Source organism: Staurois parvus, unplaced genomic scaffold, assembly GCF_062004578.1.
Source record: "Staurois parvus isolate SC_StPar_1 unplaced genomic scaffold, SC_StPar_1.0 ptg000634l, whole genome shotgun sequence".
Lineage (NCBI taxonomy): Eukaryota > Metazoa > Chordata > Amphibia > Anura > Ranidae > Staurois > Staurois parvus.
Genome location: NW_028318430.1, coordinates 8,976,606 through 8,993,327, shown reverse-complemented (window position 1 = coordinate 8,993,327; position 16,722 = coordinate 8,976,606). Strand labels below are relative to the sequence as shown.

The window sequence follows — 16,722 nt, the reverse complement described above, 5'->3', positions numbered from 1 at the left end:
TTAACCACTTGCCCTCCAGAGGATTTACCCCCCTTCCTGACCAGGCCATTTTTTGTGTTATGGCGCTGTGTTATTTTTAACTGACAATTGCGCGGTCATGCAATGCTGCACCCAAATTAAATTTAAGATCTTTTTCCCCCATTCAGTGGTATTTGATCGCCTGTTTTTTGCGCTATAAAAAAACCCGACAATTTAAAGAAAAAAAAAAAACCAATATTTTTGACTTTTTGCTATTAAACATGTCCAGTAACAAAAATTAAAAAATCTAATTTTGTCATAAATTTAGGCCAAAATGCATTCTGCTACAAGTCTTTGCTTAAAAAAAATCCCAATACGGTAAATTAATTGATTTATGTCAAAGTTATAGTGTTTACAAATGGAGGTATATATACTGGGATTTTTTTATTTTTTTTTTAGTGGTAATAGCAAGGATCAGCGGCGGGCATTCTGATACTGGGGGGGAACTGACTTGGTGTCACTGACACCAATACAGTGATCAGTGCTATTGAAAAGCACTGACACTGTACAAATGGCACTGGGCAGGAAGGGGTTAACATGTGGGGTGATCAAAGGGTTAAAGGTGTGCTGTTTTTGTGTGTGTGTTTCACTGTAAGCACACTGCTTTGCATGGCTCTACTATGCAAAGCCATGCATAGCAGTGTGCAGGAGCTGACAGGGAAGAGGACTGTATTGTTTACTTACAGTTGTCTACCTCCGTCAGTAATGCTCAATTATCGGGTGCCGGAAAATAATCATCGGTCGGGACCAGGTGACTGAAAGCCAGGGCCGCAAATAGCGGCGCAGGCAGGGCTTGTGCGCAGCTCGCGTGCACCCCATCTACCCGGAAATGGAAAATTATTATTATACAGGATTTATATAGCGCCAACGGTCATTTACAAAATCACACACACACACACACATATATATATATATATACACACACATGCATATACGTGATTTTGCATACCTGTGCTGCCCTGTAGCAGTATTACTGCTATAAGGCGGACGGGAAGTGGTTAATCAACAGAATACTGCGTGCCTATTTATATTTAGCTTTACTTAGTTTGTCTGGGGAGATAACACTTAGAGGTGAGATGCCCCCTGAGGTCTGAAAGTTGCTGACCTGCCAACTGTCTGAACTTTTACTAATCACATTGTGTTCCAACTAGCAGGTACACACCACAATATCAACTTCCAGGGCCTTAGGCTACATTCACACCAACGATCTAGACCAGCACAAATTGCAGTGGCAGAAATCTTGTGATTTGTGCTGAGGCTATGACTGACTAGGTGCGGCCACCGGCCACATTCACTATAACAACAGGTCGCTGACAAACACGGCTATTCATGGCTCTCCGAACATCCAATGATTTCCTGTGGCGATTGCTGCTGGACACACTTTACGTGCGTTAGAAATCTGAAGATTCCTGCCCTAAAATTTGCACCAGACTAAATTGCCAGTGTGAATGTAACCTTAACCACTTGCCGTCCGCCTGCTGTTTATAAACGGCAGGGCGGCGGCACTCCAGGGGCGGGTTGCTGTTCATAAACTCCCTGGGAGTGCGCAGCACCGCGATCCGGTGCCCGCTGTGTGCTCCGGACACAGTGAAACACAGATTATCGGGCGGGACCTCTGTACGAGGTCCCGATCACATGCAAAGTAGTAAGCAAGATGTCACTTGTGACATCATTGCTTACTACGTGTGAAATCTGTGAATGATCACAGAGGTCACATGGTACAAGGCTATTCACAACAGCCTTGTACCATGTGACAAGCTGTGACCAATCACAGCTCACTCAGTATTTCTCAATAGCTGCAAGAATGCAGACAGAGAGAAAGAGAAATGATTGCTTTTACATTCTATACGGGTGTAAAAGCAATCACTGTAAAAATAAAAAAAAATAAAAAAAATCTACATCACCCCCCACAAGTAGTACAGTGTCACCATGGTGACACTGTACTGCTAGGGTGACAGTATGTAAAAAAAAACAAAAAAAAACTCCATAAATAATAATATAAAAAAATTAAAATGTAAAAATTTTTTTAAAAATGATAATTTTTGGTTATAAACTAATTTGGCTTATTTTTTTTTTTTTACTAAAAATATAACGGAATACATTTTGGTCAAGATTTATGAAAGATTATTTATTTGCAAAATTTTATAAGAAAAACACTTTTTTTCAAAAGTTTTGGACTTTTTCATTTACATAGCAAAAAAAATAAAAATCCCAGCGATGAATAAATACCACCAAAATAAAGCTTTATCTGTCTCAAAAAAATGGTAAAAAATTCATATGGGTATAGTATTGCATGACCGCGCAATTGTCATTCAAAGTGTGATAGCGCTGAAAGCTGAAAATTGCCCTAGACAGGAAGGGGGTAAAAGTGTCCGGACAGGAAGTGGTTAAAGTGGAACTAAACTCAAAGAAATACCTCCTCATTCTAGCGATTTGTAGTTAAATCCCTCACTGGCAGCTGTCATTTTCTCCCCAGCTTCTTCCATGTACCTCTTGATTGGTTAGTCAGGGAATGACATCATCCAGTACACAGGAGTCTGTCATTCACAGTCAGAATGTGCAAGGGTCAGTGTGTATTCAAAAAAAATCTGCAAGCAGGTAGGTGTTTGTTACTGCAGAGAAAGATATAGCACACCTCTTCTGCAATAAAGAGTTACCTGTTCCCAGTTTATTATGAATTATATTTTGTTTTGTTTAAAGGCTCCTTTCACACTGACGGACCAATCGGGTCCGCCTGTCAGTTTTTTCAGGTGGAACCGATTGGACCATCCATACATCTCTACAGATCAGTGGGTGTCAGTGGACAAATGTCCACTGACACCCACCAGCATCCAATCCAATATGCCAAAAACAGATGGATGGGGATCCGCTCCCCATCCGTCCGGCAGATCGGATGACAGTCGGGTGGAAATGACAGGCGATCTATTTCAATCCATACATCTCTATAGACCAGCGGGTGTCAGTGGACAAATGTCCGTTGACACCCACCAGCATCCAATCTGATCCTGTACACCAAAAACAGATGGATGAAGTATCCGTTCCCCATCCATCCGGCAGATCGGGTGACAGTTGGGTGGAAACAGACAGGCGGTCTATTTCAAGAAGCAGGCTGTGTCTGTGTCCGCTCTGCAGCAGCAAAGCAGACACAGACCTGTCATCCGCTTACTCAGCAGGGATCAGTGGAGAAATTCCCCACTGAGCAAATGGATCCGCTGGCAGGTCAGCCCTGCCTGAAAGGGGCCTAGGGTGAACTAAACCGCATCCAAAACTTTTTGAACTCTTTTACATTTATGACTGCTAAAGGCATGAGAACTCCATGCTCCATTCTATAAAGGCCAATTCACATTTCCATCCATTTTAGTCATGCACTGTCATCCGTTGACATACATTTTGATGTCCGTTGGCATGCATTTTAGCATGTGTTAAAGCGTACTGCATTTTCAAAGGATATCCTGTGCATTGTGTTGAAATCTGCTTATATCCGTTGCATTGAGCTAAAATGCATACATGTTGCATTTTAGCACAACGCAGGTCAATGCAGCGTACTGTATTTTCATAGGATATCCTGTGCATTGTGCTGAAATCCGCTTACATCCGTTGCGTTGAGCTAACATACATGCATACAATTTAGCACAACACAGTGTTATGGTGTGAATAGGACACATTGAAAATTATTGTTTGTCCTTCCATTGATATGCATTTTACAGCTGTGCTAAAACAAAGAGAAAAGAAAAAAATGTTCATTGAGAGAAATCTCAACTGCCCTCCTTCTAGTGTCTGGGTGTCTTTATTCTTAAATTGGAACTAAACTCATGGATTTAAGGCTACGTTCACACTAGCGTTGTGTGCAGGAGGCAGAGAGGCGTTTGGGAAGCGTTTTTACCGCTTCCCAAACGCCTCTGCCAATTCTGCACATTACAGCACATGGTGCTGTTCTAACGGGAGCGTTTGCGTCGCGTTGCGTCGCGGCAAAACGGATGCCTCTGGTCGAGTCAGGAGGCTTTGAAGCCTCCTATTCTCGTCTATGGTGCCGCTCCGCAAACGCCCGGCCGGCGTTTGCGGTGCGGTTGCAACGCGGTTGCGGAGCGGTAACACCACTCAAACTGCATTATAGGCGTTTGTGGGGCGTTATTAACGCTCGGCAAACGCCTAGCAACCGCCGCTAAACCGCGCATGCGGCGTTTGCGGAGCGTTAAAAAAACGCTCCGCAAACGCCGGACCAACGCTTGCCAAACGCTATAGGGGCGTTTGGCCAGCGTTGGTAAAACAGCCTAGTGTGAACGAGCCCTAATAGTTTCAAAAAACAGTTCCATTCCCGGCATGCCAGGAATGCCAACTGCCACGTTTGCTTGTGTTCTCAACTAAACTGTCAAGGCCAATTCACACTGACTTATGCAGGCCATAGACGGGTCGAAAATCTGGCGATTTTCTCACCATTAGTGGGTTAATTGGTCGGCCATTTTTCGGGGTTTTGGCACATTTTTTTTATCGGTACAGTTGGAAAAAAAATCGGCCGATTTTGCAGATCGGACTATTTTCCCGGCAATGATGGGCAAATTGTTTTACCGATAAAAAATCTGCGCATGAGCCGTGACCTGCAAGAAGAAGAATTCCAGTCCGCTATTAAATTTTATATGAAAAGTCTTGTGGTTGCAACAATGTATCTATTTGTATCCGAATAAAAACATCTGTATCCGAAATGAATACAAATGGATACATTGTTGCAACCGCAAGACTTTTTCATGTCAAATATAATAGCGGAGCTCTCTGCAAGGGACAGAAGTAAATAAATGCCGGCTGTAGACGGGACGATTTTTTTTTACCATTGGTGGTAATGTCGGCCTACTGAACAACCGATTTTTTTTTTTTCTTAAATGGCCGGTTTTCGACCTGTCTATGGCCTGCATTACGCTAAAATGTATAGAAAGTGGATGCACATTTCCATCCATTTTAGTCAAGCACTGACATCTGTTAGCATGCGTTAATGCGTACTGCATTTTCACAGGATATCTTGACATCCGCTTGCATCCGTTGCGTTAAAATGCATACATGTTGCATTTTAGTGCAACGCAGGTCAATGGAGCGTTATGGTGTGAATAGGACACATTGGAAGCTGTTTTTTAGATTTCTGTTGATTTGCGGGTTACAGCTGTGCTAAAACGCAGATCAACGCACTGGTGTGAATTGGCCATCTAACCGCTAAAGTCATAACTGACCACCTGTGCAGTACCATGGCAGTTACAGATCAAACAGAAGCTTCTTTGCTGGAAACAATAGTAGGGTTCCAAGCTACAACCACAATGTTTCTTTTTTGTTTGGCCAGTAGAGCAGGATTGGAACCTCTGTCAGTTTTTTTTTCCTGGCTGTGATATACTTTCATTTCTTGACCAGATACTACCAGGGCAGGACAAGTAAAAGCATGCCTCTCCAAGGAGAATGAAGACAGTAACAATAACATTTAAAACAAAGGGGACAATTTAAATCATTCTTCAGGTTTTCATTGCGCATTTTTTTTTCATCCCTTTGGAAACAAAGCATTCTGCTTTGACTATGTGTTGGGGGCTGCACTTGAAAATAGCTGATAGCATATTCCCACCATATCCGGTGTAAATGAGCCCTTAAAGCGGAGTTCCAGTCACACTGTGATAAAATAAAAGTCAGCAGCTACAAAAACAGCCACTCACCTGTCCCGCAATCCCGCGGAGTCCCCCCCACTGCCCAGTTCATCGGCCGCACAGTGTGTTCCGGGGAGGGAGGACAATTTCCACTTCCGATCGCCTAAGTGATCGCAGTGGAAGTGGGATCGGGTACCTGTCAATTTCGGGTACCTGCTCCCCCCTTAATGGGCGAGTGGGGAACCAGTCTTTAAAGCAGGAACTTCCCCTTTTGGGTGGAGCTCCACTTTAAGCTGTCCATAAATGGATTGAAATTTAGCTGGTTCAGCAGGGACCGGCCAAATTTCGATCAGGGTGTGGCCCGCCCTGTGCTAACAATTGATGTCTTCGAAATGGACACGTTGGAAAACTTTTGCTGATCAGCAGCTGCAGCCACTAATCTCTGTATTCTGGCAGCATGGAATCCTGCTGACAGAATATTATGTCCCAGCAGAAGGGGGGAGAGAAATGCCTCCATCTACTGCATTTGAGTGGATGGAGGAATCTGCTTTTTTTTTTCTCTGGATGGATGGAACGAGAAAAAAAACCAAAAACTGGTGTGGCCATTTCTGATCTCCTACAGCCACTTCCTGTCTTAAAGCACTGACTGCATGTCAATCCTCCGCAGTCGCTTCCTAAGAGTGACAACAGTAGACCATGTCTGTATTATCGAGCATCAACATGGCTACCTACTATCTCCACCACACGACCAGGTGACTAATCAATAAAGTGTTAATTCACCTTTTCCAGAAACTTGCCTATGCAGGTAAGGGGTGTCTGTGGAAGATAAATTGTGTTTCTGGCTAAAGTTGAATAATACCCTTGCTATAGGTGTAGGCCATTTATGTACCTCATGGAACCTTAGTGGAGTAATCCCAGGACGTTGCTAAGACATTGCTAAGTGAGGCCTAGTCATTACTGCTCACCTCCACCATCACAGGAGTGAGCTCTTTCTCTGAATAAAATCCCCTCACATGCTCTCTCTCTCTATCCCCTTATGTAGCAGCTCTGAGCTCAGCATCTGAGAACACCCTCTTGTGATGGCGGAGGTGAACAGTAATGACTAGGCCTCACCTAGCAACGAACTGGGAGTTTTTCAGTCAGGCTTCAGGAGGTATGTAAATGGCCTACACCTATAACAAGGAAATGATTCAACTTTAGTCAGAGCTGCACAGTTTGTTTTTATCTACAGACACCCCTTATCTGCATAGGCAGCTTTTTGGTAAAGGTAAAATATCCCTTTAAAGGATAAGTTCACCTTTCGTAATATGTTACAGCCATATTCAGGGTGTAACACAATATGTTATGACCAGCACGGCCCCCACTCCTAGTTGTGACAGCTAGCGGGGGATCTTCTCCTCCCTGCTAGCTGTCACAATTTGTAATGTGGGGCTCCACCTGCCCAGCCACATCACTCATTCACAGTATTCTGTCAATGAGAACATTACAAGTTCTGACAACCTTTGTGGCTGTCGGATTGTAGTTCTCAATGATATATCACGCCGCTGTGGTAGTTCATTGAGTCTTCCTGTAAGTATCTGGATGTACAAGCACACAGATACACTGACAAGTCTGCAGGAGAACTGCATGGCACCAGAGATCTGCTGATCACTGGTGCAATGCTTTACAGGCCCCAGAAACAAACAAAAAAAAAAGTGCATTTATTATGTTTTCTAAAAAGGTGAACTTATCCCTTAAGACAACTGGGAGAGAGGAACAGAGCATTGTCATCTCATTAAAGGAAGTGCCTGAACAATAACCCTCATGGCAGGATCTCCAGATATAATAATAACACAAACTATCAATGTAAACAAATTAAAAATAAATTTGCTGCAAATGACAGTATCTTAAATTGTCTGGCCTTACATGGTTATTTGATCAGCCGAATTTGGTGAGTGGAGCCCCTTAATTATTGCAGAAAAGAAAAAACAGGCCTACCCCACTTTTGGATACAGTATGCCAACCATGGAGACAGCATTTTACTAAAAATCCAATCACCATAGTGCCTTTATAGACAGTGGCAAGGTACAACCTCAATATTTATCACAGATTTAGATCATCTAAAACCAGCAAAGGAAATCAGATTCCTTTTTGCTGTCAATTAAAGTAGAACTAAAAGAAACTTTTTTTTTCATTGTGGCTAGTGTAACACAGAATTGCAATCACTGATCTCTTTATTAGGTACACCTGTTCAATTGCTTGGTAACACAAATTGCTAATCAGCCAATCACATAGCAGCAACTCAATGCATTAAGGCCTCTAGATGTGATGACGACTTGCTGAAGTTCAAAGCTAGCATCAGAATGGGGAAGAAAGGGGATTTAAGTGACTTTGAACGTGGCATGGGTGTTGGTGCCAGACGGGCTGGTCTGAGTATTTAAAAAACTGCTGATCTACTGGGATTTTCATGCACAATTATCTATAGCAAGGGTGTCAAACTGGCAGCCCTCCAGCTGATGCGAAACTACAAGTTCCATCATGCCTCTGCCTTTGGGAGTCATGCTTGTAACTATCAATCTTGCAATGCCTCATGGGACTTGTAGTTTGGGAACAGCTGGAGGGCCACTAGTTTGACACCCATGAGGGTTTACAGAGAATGGTCTGAGAGAGAAAATATCCAGTGAGTGGCAGTTGTATAGATGAAAATACCTTGCTGATGACAGAGGAGAATGGGCAGACTGGTGTGAGATGTAAGAAAGGCAACAGTAACGCAAATATCCACTCATTACAACCAAGGTATGCGGAATACCATCTCTGAATGCACAACACGTCGAACCTTGAAGCAGATGGGCTACAGCAGCAGAAGACCACACCGGGTGCCACTCCTGTCAGCTAAGAACAGGAAAAGGAAGGCTACAAGTCACACAGGTGCTCCAAAATTGGACAATAGAAGATTGGAAAAACGTTGCCTGGTCTGATGAGTCTTGATTTCCCTAGAGATGGCTGTGCATGAAAATCCCAGTAGATCAGCAGTTTTTGAAATAATCAGACCAGCCTGTCTGGCACCAACAACCATGTCACATTCAAAGTCACTTAAATCCCCTTTCTTCCTCATTTTGATGCTCAGTTTGAACTTCAACAAATCATCTTCACCACGTCTACATGCCTAAATACATTGAGTTGCTGCCATGTGATTGGCTGATTAGCAGTTTGCATTACCAAGCAATTGAACAGATGTACCTAATAAAAACGGCCAGTGTGTGTGTATCCAAAGTTTTTTTTTTTTTTTTTTACTGTCTGGAGATTTCCCTTCACTTCCTGTCCCACAGCCACAAAAGGAAGGGAGAGGAAATCCCAGTGTGTCAACAGAACTAGTGTCCCCATTGGAAGTTTTCCCCTCTCTTCCTGTTCTGGTGACAACCAAACACATGAGATTTTCTTTCACTCTCGGTGACCATGGTAAACTGAACAAATGGAGAGGGTGAATCTCCTTAAAGGGGACACAGACAAGAATAAAAACATGACAGGGGCTCTAATCCATTTCTGCTCTATACAAGACTAAAATAGAAATGTGGCCTTTAGTTCTACTTGAATCCTAGCACTGAGTACAATGTGTGAACTGGAGATGTTTACATTGGAGGTGATGGAGACTTCACTCATTTCTGGAGTGTCAGGTGAGTGATCATGAAGGCCCCACACCTGTTGACAGGTGACAATGCCATCACAGGGACCCCCACACTGTCCTTCTTCCAGGTAGGACCTGCTGCTGCTCCCCGGTGTTTTGCTCCCTGTCAGCAGGGTGACCTTCCTCCATGATCTGTACAGGCAGAGGACACAGCTGCCCCTCCCTTCCTCCCGCTCAGCCCTCCCTAGCCCTGACCCCCGGCAGTAGCCTGCTGTCACACACACCACCACCTCCCTCTACCCCGAACCTACCATTTTATCTCCACCGATCACCTAACTCCACAGCTCGGAGGTGTCAGCGCGCACGCGCAGTCCCCACACTGCCAGCCCGCCCCCTGCCACAGAGGTCGCCGGGAATTGTAGTCCTTTCCACCAACATCCAAGCTCATGGGGCTGCCGTAGGAAAGGATCCGCCCATAGCAACCTATTGGCGTGGGTGACGACGCGCATACCCTGATATTTCCCCTTCACCCAGCCCTGCCTAAGGTATGTCCTGAAAAGACCCTAGAACATGGCCTCTGAGAGCACAAGAATGGGGGAAGGTGTGGAGAACTCCGCGATAAAATGTTTAGAATTCCACGAGAACATTCTCTCACATTGGGTCAGAGCTGTGCGCGGGGATGACATAATCAGTACACTACAGCTCCCATAAGACCGTGCGCTGCGCGGGGTGATGACGTATAGGGATGTGTGTTGTGAATTGCTGGTGGCTCGAGGAGTAGTGCCGCCTGGTGACGCTGGCAGCGGCTGGAGCTGGCCAGCAGGAGGACATATGGCAGGGCAGTGATGAGAGGAGCGGGCGATTGTAGGGTGAGTAGGACGGTTGCCCCCGGCTCCGCACAGCTTTATTGAGTACTAGTGCTGCTGACATGGCCCTCCCCTGTACACACCCACCCAGGAAGTGATCACTACAACTCAATGGACACACACCACCGGGTGACATCTCACCCCAACCACAGTGATGTGCAGGAGGGGCTCACACACCTCCACAAGGGCCTCTGCCAGCTACCAATGACATGGCAATGATTTTTTGGCAAACACCTCTTTTTCATTCTACTAAGAATGGAGTAGTGAGATTCATTCATTGCATGGCAACCAATCAGCTTCTAGCTTTCATTTTCAAGGGTTAAAGTGCTAATAAAAGCTCCTTTTTTGCTAAAATATAAAGGATGTTCTCCTTCCCTGCTTTGTACAATGATATTGCATAGAGCAGTCTCTTACCTCTTTTTGTGTCCTCTCTCCGGTGCTGTCCGCTCCTTGTGGGTGTCCCCATAGAAAGCTGTGTGCGTCCATAGACACACACACAGCTCAGCTTAGCTCTGCCCCCTGCTCTCTCCTCACAGAATTTGACTTACAGCAGCTCCACCTGTGAGAGCAGGAAGTGAAGGGAGAAGACCTGCAGATGGGGACAGCGCTGGATCAAGTGAGGGTTCAGCTAAGTATTTGGGAGTTTTTGTTTTTTTTTTCTAAATTCCATCTTCCCCATGTACCACTATACCATTAAAGAAGAATTCTGGGATAGGTAAAAAAATTTATTTCAGGTACATATATAGTGCCGTTAATTTACGCAGCGCTTTACATATCTATTGTACATTCACATCAGTCCCTAACCCTCAAGGGGCGTACAATCTAAGGTCCCTAACTCCCATTCATACATACACATACTAGGGACAATTTAGACAGGATCCAATTAACCTACCAGCATGTCTTTGGAGAGTGGAAGGAAACTGGAGTACCCGGAGGAAACCCACGCAGGCACAGGGAGAACATGCAAACTCCAGGCAGGTGGTGCCATGGTTGGGATTCGAACCAACGACCCTAGTACTGCCAGGTGGAAGTGCTAACCATTTAGCCACTGTGCTGCCCAAAAAAATCACCCATTGATACACCCCCCTACACTAAACCGTTAATACATTTTTGAAAATCCTTACCATTTAGGAGAAAAGTCTAGTTGAATTTTTATGAGCTCATCTCTGTAATTCAAAATGTGCTAGCATCTGCTCTGCCAAGGAGGAGGTGTAACAGCAAGATTACATCATATCCTCTCTCTCTCTCTGGTAAAAGGAAACTACAGTTCCCATCATCCACAGGAAATTGCGTTGAATGTGGGTGGGTACACTAGGCCTGTATATGTTAAATTCCCATCTGCCCACCACTGCAACTGGGGCTGAATGACATCACTTCTTCCTGGAGAAAGAACTACAGAAGGGATGTGCCAAGACCAGTGGCTGGGGGAATAGGGGCCATAGCAGCTACCGGTCTTACAAATCGGAAACCAAAGAGAATTGACAGTTTGATTTGAACATGAATAGGATATTTCAGAGCAACTGCTTAGTGAACCAAAAGATGGATATCATATTCAGTGAAAGTAGGAAATCGGCAACAAGGACATGTAAAGAAGTTTTTGCCTGAAGTTCTGCTTTAATGTACCTTTTTTGCAGAAAAGAAAAAGCTTTCTATATGTCGTAGACCAGGCTTTGCCTCAGTGTCCTGTTGAAAACTCAATTAGCCATCCTGTATTTGATATGTAGGATGGGAGAACCATTAGAAGGAGGTAGTTCGGCAGCTCTCCTTAGCACGCACCCTGCACCTGTCCTCTCCCTCCAGAAGTTCCAGTGCATTCCAGTTACAGAAAAAAAAAAGAACAAGCTGCATTTTTCCTGCACAGAACTGTACTGGACGCGGTAAAATGCACTGGAACACACACAAACGCACTGGAACCCATATGTCCCTATTTAATTTGAAGAAAAAGAGAGGGGAAAAAATGAACTGGAATGCATAAAAACCGAACTGGAATGCTTCAAAAACGTGCATGCGGAAACTAATCCAGAATTCATCAGGACTGCGTTTCTAGTGTGTTAACTGGCCCTAAGGACTAGTTCACACTAGATGCAGTTCAGTGAGCTTTTGTTCTGTATCAAAAATGCATGCACAGTGTTTTCCATGTATTCCAATGGCCCTAGTTCACACCAGTGCAGTCAATTTCCCGTGCAGAAAAAAAAAAGTAGAACATGCTGCATTTTTTTCTGCACAGAGCCATACTGGAACATGGCAAACTGCATCAAAACTACACCAGAATGCAAAATAACAGCTATAGTCAATCTAGTTGGTGTATCACATTTTCTTGCTTTAGTTTTATCAACTTTTACTGGCCATGTGGCTATTATCGTTATTAGAAATAAAGATTGACAATTGGACTTTAGAAAATTAGATAGTATCTATCTCTCAGTGCTTTCTTTGTTTCCATAAAGATTGTTTGATACACATGTGATACTTTGTGATAGATGTATGGGGGGGAACAGTTTCTAGAAACTGATTATTTATTATATATATATATATATATATATATGAGAACCAGTGAACTTATGCAGGAATTTGAATATATAGTCTATATAGTAAACCTCTGCTCAAACTTTAAAGTAGAATTCTCAGCTAATCAGAACTAGCCTTTAAAACGGGCAAGCAGCAGGGCTCACCTGTCAGATGGAAGCATTTGGGCGGCAGCGCTGCCGCTGATTGCTTCCACACAATGAAAACTGTGAAATTGTGTGAATGCATCAATGCAGTGCATGTTATCTCAGCTTTCAGAGCTTGGATTCATTGAATCAGTTTACCAAAAATGTAAATATTGCAGAATATACAGCCATCCAGAGCAGTGTGCTTACAGTGAAGCACCAACACACCGCCCCCCAGTAAAACACTCCCAGCATACAGTTAACCCTTTGATCACCCCTCATGTTAACCCCTTCCTGCCCAGTGCCAATATTAGTGTCAGTGCTTTTTTTTATTTTTATTTTTTTTTAGCGCTGATTACTGTATCTATGTCACTGGGGATGTCAGTGACACCAAGTCATTCCCCCCCAGTGCCAGAATGCCCGCTGCAGTCCCACTATAAGTTGCTGATCGGCGTCATTACTAGTGCAAAAAAAAAAATTCCAGTATATATACCGCCATTTGTAAACTTTATAACTTTCACGTAAACCAATTAATTTGCATGTATTGGGATTTTTTTTTTTTTTTACCAAAGACATGTAGCAGAATACATTTTGGCCTAGACATAGATTGTCATGAGGGACAAGTAGATTGGGGCACTGATTTAGTCCCTGGACAAGTAGTTTTTTCAAAAATGTCCACCCCCCTGTCATAACTAACCTGTGAAAGAAAGATGCATAAATGCTATTCGACCTCTCCGATCCAGTCATGTATCAGGTAGCGCTGGTTACAGGGAAGAGGAGGGGGTGCCGACAGTGAATAGGCCACAGTAAGCCTATAGTTGACGTCGCCGCTCAGGGATTACCAGCTGTTTTTGAGGTCTCTATATCTCTCTATCTCTCTCTTCCCCTGTAGCTGCTGGGGGGAGATCATGTAACTGGTCCAGAGCGGCCTGAAAATGAGTAAGCTTATGTATATTTCATCCACAGGTTAGTTAGTATAGGTGTTAGGATGGGGCAAGGGACAATTTTAAGATTAACCCAGAATTCTAATTTAAAGTGGTAGTAAACTCTTTTTGTATAATTTTACCTACAGGTAAGTTTATAACGGGCGGACTGACCATTTAGGCATTAGGGCACTGCCGAGGGCCCAGGGTCAGTAGGGGGCCCCATGAGATGCCCTTGGCACCTTTCATAGGCTTTTTTGGGTGTGGTTTGAATGTGGGTGAAGACACAGGGCCCCATGATTTCCTGTCACCCGGGGGCCCCATGAGTTGTCAGTCCACCCTTGGTTTATAATAAAGCTTACCTGTAGGTAAAATGAATATCTCCTAAACATGCACCGTTTAGCAGATATTGCTCTTTTTGAGAGCAGGCGCATGTGCTCAGAAGGAATGGCATACTTGTGCTGTTCCTTCAAAGTACTGTGCAGTGGCTGTAGCCCAGGACCGGGACCGCCACATCGTGGCTCAGTCAGTCAGACGGCCGGAGCTCACAAACACGTAAGGAAGACCGGGTGAAGATGAAAGCCTCTGCCGCGGTGACAGCGTGCCGCTGGAAGTCTTCATTTTAAGGTAAGTCCTTCATAATGTGCTTTTTTTTTTTTAGTGCGGTTTAATACCGCTTTAAGGCTGTGCAGCAGGAACAAGACGGTGCCTGTTCTTATTGTTCCAGCTCACCCCAGCCTGCAAATCCTCTGCTAGTGCCCCCAAAATTGTGCAAATCTGGATTTTACACAAACAAGTCAAAACTTGCTCAAGACGAAGAAGATGCCCTTATTCCCATGTTGCGGTAATAGGACTTGGCAAGCAAATGTTAAGAAGAAAGCAGAATTGTGGGACGCAGAGCAGAGGGATGCATTTGCTGAATTACACAAAAGTATATTTTTCTTTGTGGGCTTTGGCAATTATCCTTTCCTTGTTTTCAAGCGCTTAAAAGTAAGTCATCTTTAGTCATCTCTTGATGAAGATTCAACATCACGTAAGAGTTCCTTCACAGGCAGTCTTAATTGAATAGCAGTAGGCAGACAAGCCAGCATCAGGTAACAAACTTTGGTAACTGCGAATCCAAATCAGAAAATTGAGTACAGATCCACTTTAATTTTTATAACTCCTTGGCTGTTCTTGTGGGATTCAAAAAAACAAGCAGTTGACCTCCAGTCGTTGTAGTCTTTTCAATACTGTGTTCGCTCAGTAAACTGGAGGAGAAAAAGTTAGGGGTACAGGATACCCCCTAATCTCTTAGCTCTGAGTCTTCCATAGAGAAACTATATAAAGCTTTTTAGGGATGTGCGTGTAAACCTTTTATAGTTAAAGCAGTATTAACCATTTCAGTACTGGTCACTGCCCAGGCCAATTTTCAGCATTGTCGCACTTTGAATGACAGTTGCGTAGTCATGACACATTATACCCATATGAAATTTTTATCTATCTTTTTTTTTTTAGACTGAGCTTTCTTTTGGTGGTATTTAATTACCATTGGGATTTTTTATTTTTTGCTAAACAAATGAAAAAAGACCAAAGTTTGGACCAAAAAGACCAAAAGTTATAAAATGTTGCAAATAAGTAATTTTTCTTTTTCACTGATGGGCGCTGATGAGGCACCACTGATGGGCGCTGATGAGGCACCACTGATGGGCGCTGATGAGGCACCACTGATGGGCGCTGATGAGGCACCACTGATGGGCGCTGATGAGGCAGCACTGATGGGGACTGATGAGGCACCACTGAAGTGGTTAAACCCAAAAGCAAACATTTTTAATATTGCAGCTTACCAATTCTTAGATGTGGTGGCTGCAGTAATTTTTTTTTTTTGTCTTCCTTAGCTTTATTTTCACCCGGTGCTCTGGCCAGTAAGCAGGGATGAGAAAAACCATTTACCACTGACAGGAGTGCAAAAAAAATGATCAGCTTTTTTTTTATCCCAAAAGGAAAAAAGCTGTTTGCGGTGTACTGCCTACACTGTGTGCACTCTTGTTAGGAAAGTGAGTATTTTGACTAAATCATCATTTTTATGCATATTGTCCAACTCCAAGCTGTATGAACTTGAGTGCTTATTGGATTTAAGCATATCAAGTGATGTGTATTTGTGTAATGAGGGAGAGTGTGGCATAAGGAGATCAACACCTTATATCAAAGTGTGCATAATTATTAGGCAGCTTCTTTTCCCTCAGGTAAAATGGGCCAAAAAAGAGATTTAACTGACTCTAAAAAGTCATTCAGAGGGATGCAGCACTCTTGAAATTGCTAAGATATTGGGGTGTGATAACAGAACCATAAAAGGTTTTATTGCACAGGGTAAAAAAAAATGTGTTGAGAAACAAAGGTGCAAATTAACTGCCAAAGATTTGAGAAGAATGAAAGTTAAGCCACCACAAACCCATTTTCCTCCGATGCTGTCATATTCTAGAACTGCAACCTACATGGAGTGCCCAGAAGTACAAAGTGTTCAGTGTTAAGAGACCTGGCCAAGGTAAGGGAGCTGAAACCCGACCACCACTGAACAAGACACATAAGTTGAAATGTCAAGACTTGGCCAAGAAATATCTGAAGATAGATTTTTCAAAGGTTTTATGGACTGATGAGATGTAAGTGTCTCTTGATGGACCAGATAGATAGGCTCGTGGCTGGATCACTAACAGGCACAGAGCTGGGGTACTGATATGGTCTGGTATAAAGAAAGATGAGCTAGTTGGACCTTTTTTGGGTTGAAGATGGACTCAAAATCAATTCCTAAACCTACTGCCAGTGGTACAGGAAAAAGCCTGCATCTTTTGCGAAGACTATATTTATGCAGGACAATGCTCCATGGCATGTATCGAAGTACTCCACTAGGTGGCTAGCCAGTAAAGGCCTTAAAGATGAAAGAATATTGACATGGCCCTATTCCTCACCTGACCTAAATCCTGTTAAAAACTTGTGGGCCCTTCTTAAATGGGAGATTTATGGTGAAGGAAAACAGTACACTTCTCTGAACAGTGTCTGGGAGGCTGTGGT

General features: G+C 43.6%; 2 protein-coding genes across 3 annotated transcripts in view; one reads left to right on the top strand and one right to left on the bottom strand.

Annotated features, from left to right (window-relative positions):
• Positions 1-9,684, bottom strand: part of DCUN1D2 (defective in cullin neddylation 1 domain containing 2) — a 47,567-nt gene extending 37,883 nt beyond the window's left edge. The window contains exon 1 of one of the 2 annotated variants that reach the window (XM_089693545.1): positions 9,549-9,684. In XM_089693545.1, coding sequence (XP_089549671.1) covers positions 9,549-9,551 — 3 coding nt within the window. In that variant the 5' untranslated portion in view covers positions 9,552-9,684. Of the gene's footprint in view, positions 1-702; positions 813-9,548 lie in introns of those variants that run through there. The other variant, XM_089693546.1, reaches the window with a different exon arrangement.
• Positions 9,685-9,976: 292 nt separating this feature from the next.
• Positions 9,977-16,722, top strand: part of SLC9D1 (solute carrier family 9 member D1) — a 96,476-nt gene continuing 89,730 nt past the window's right edge. Inside the window, exon 1 of the mRNA XM_089693542.1 lies at positions 9,977-10,106. The gene's annotated coding sequence lies outside the window, so the exon portion shown is untranslated. The remainder of the gene's footprint in view (positions 10,107-16,722) is intronic.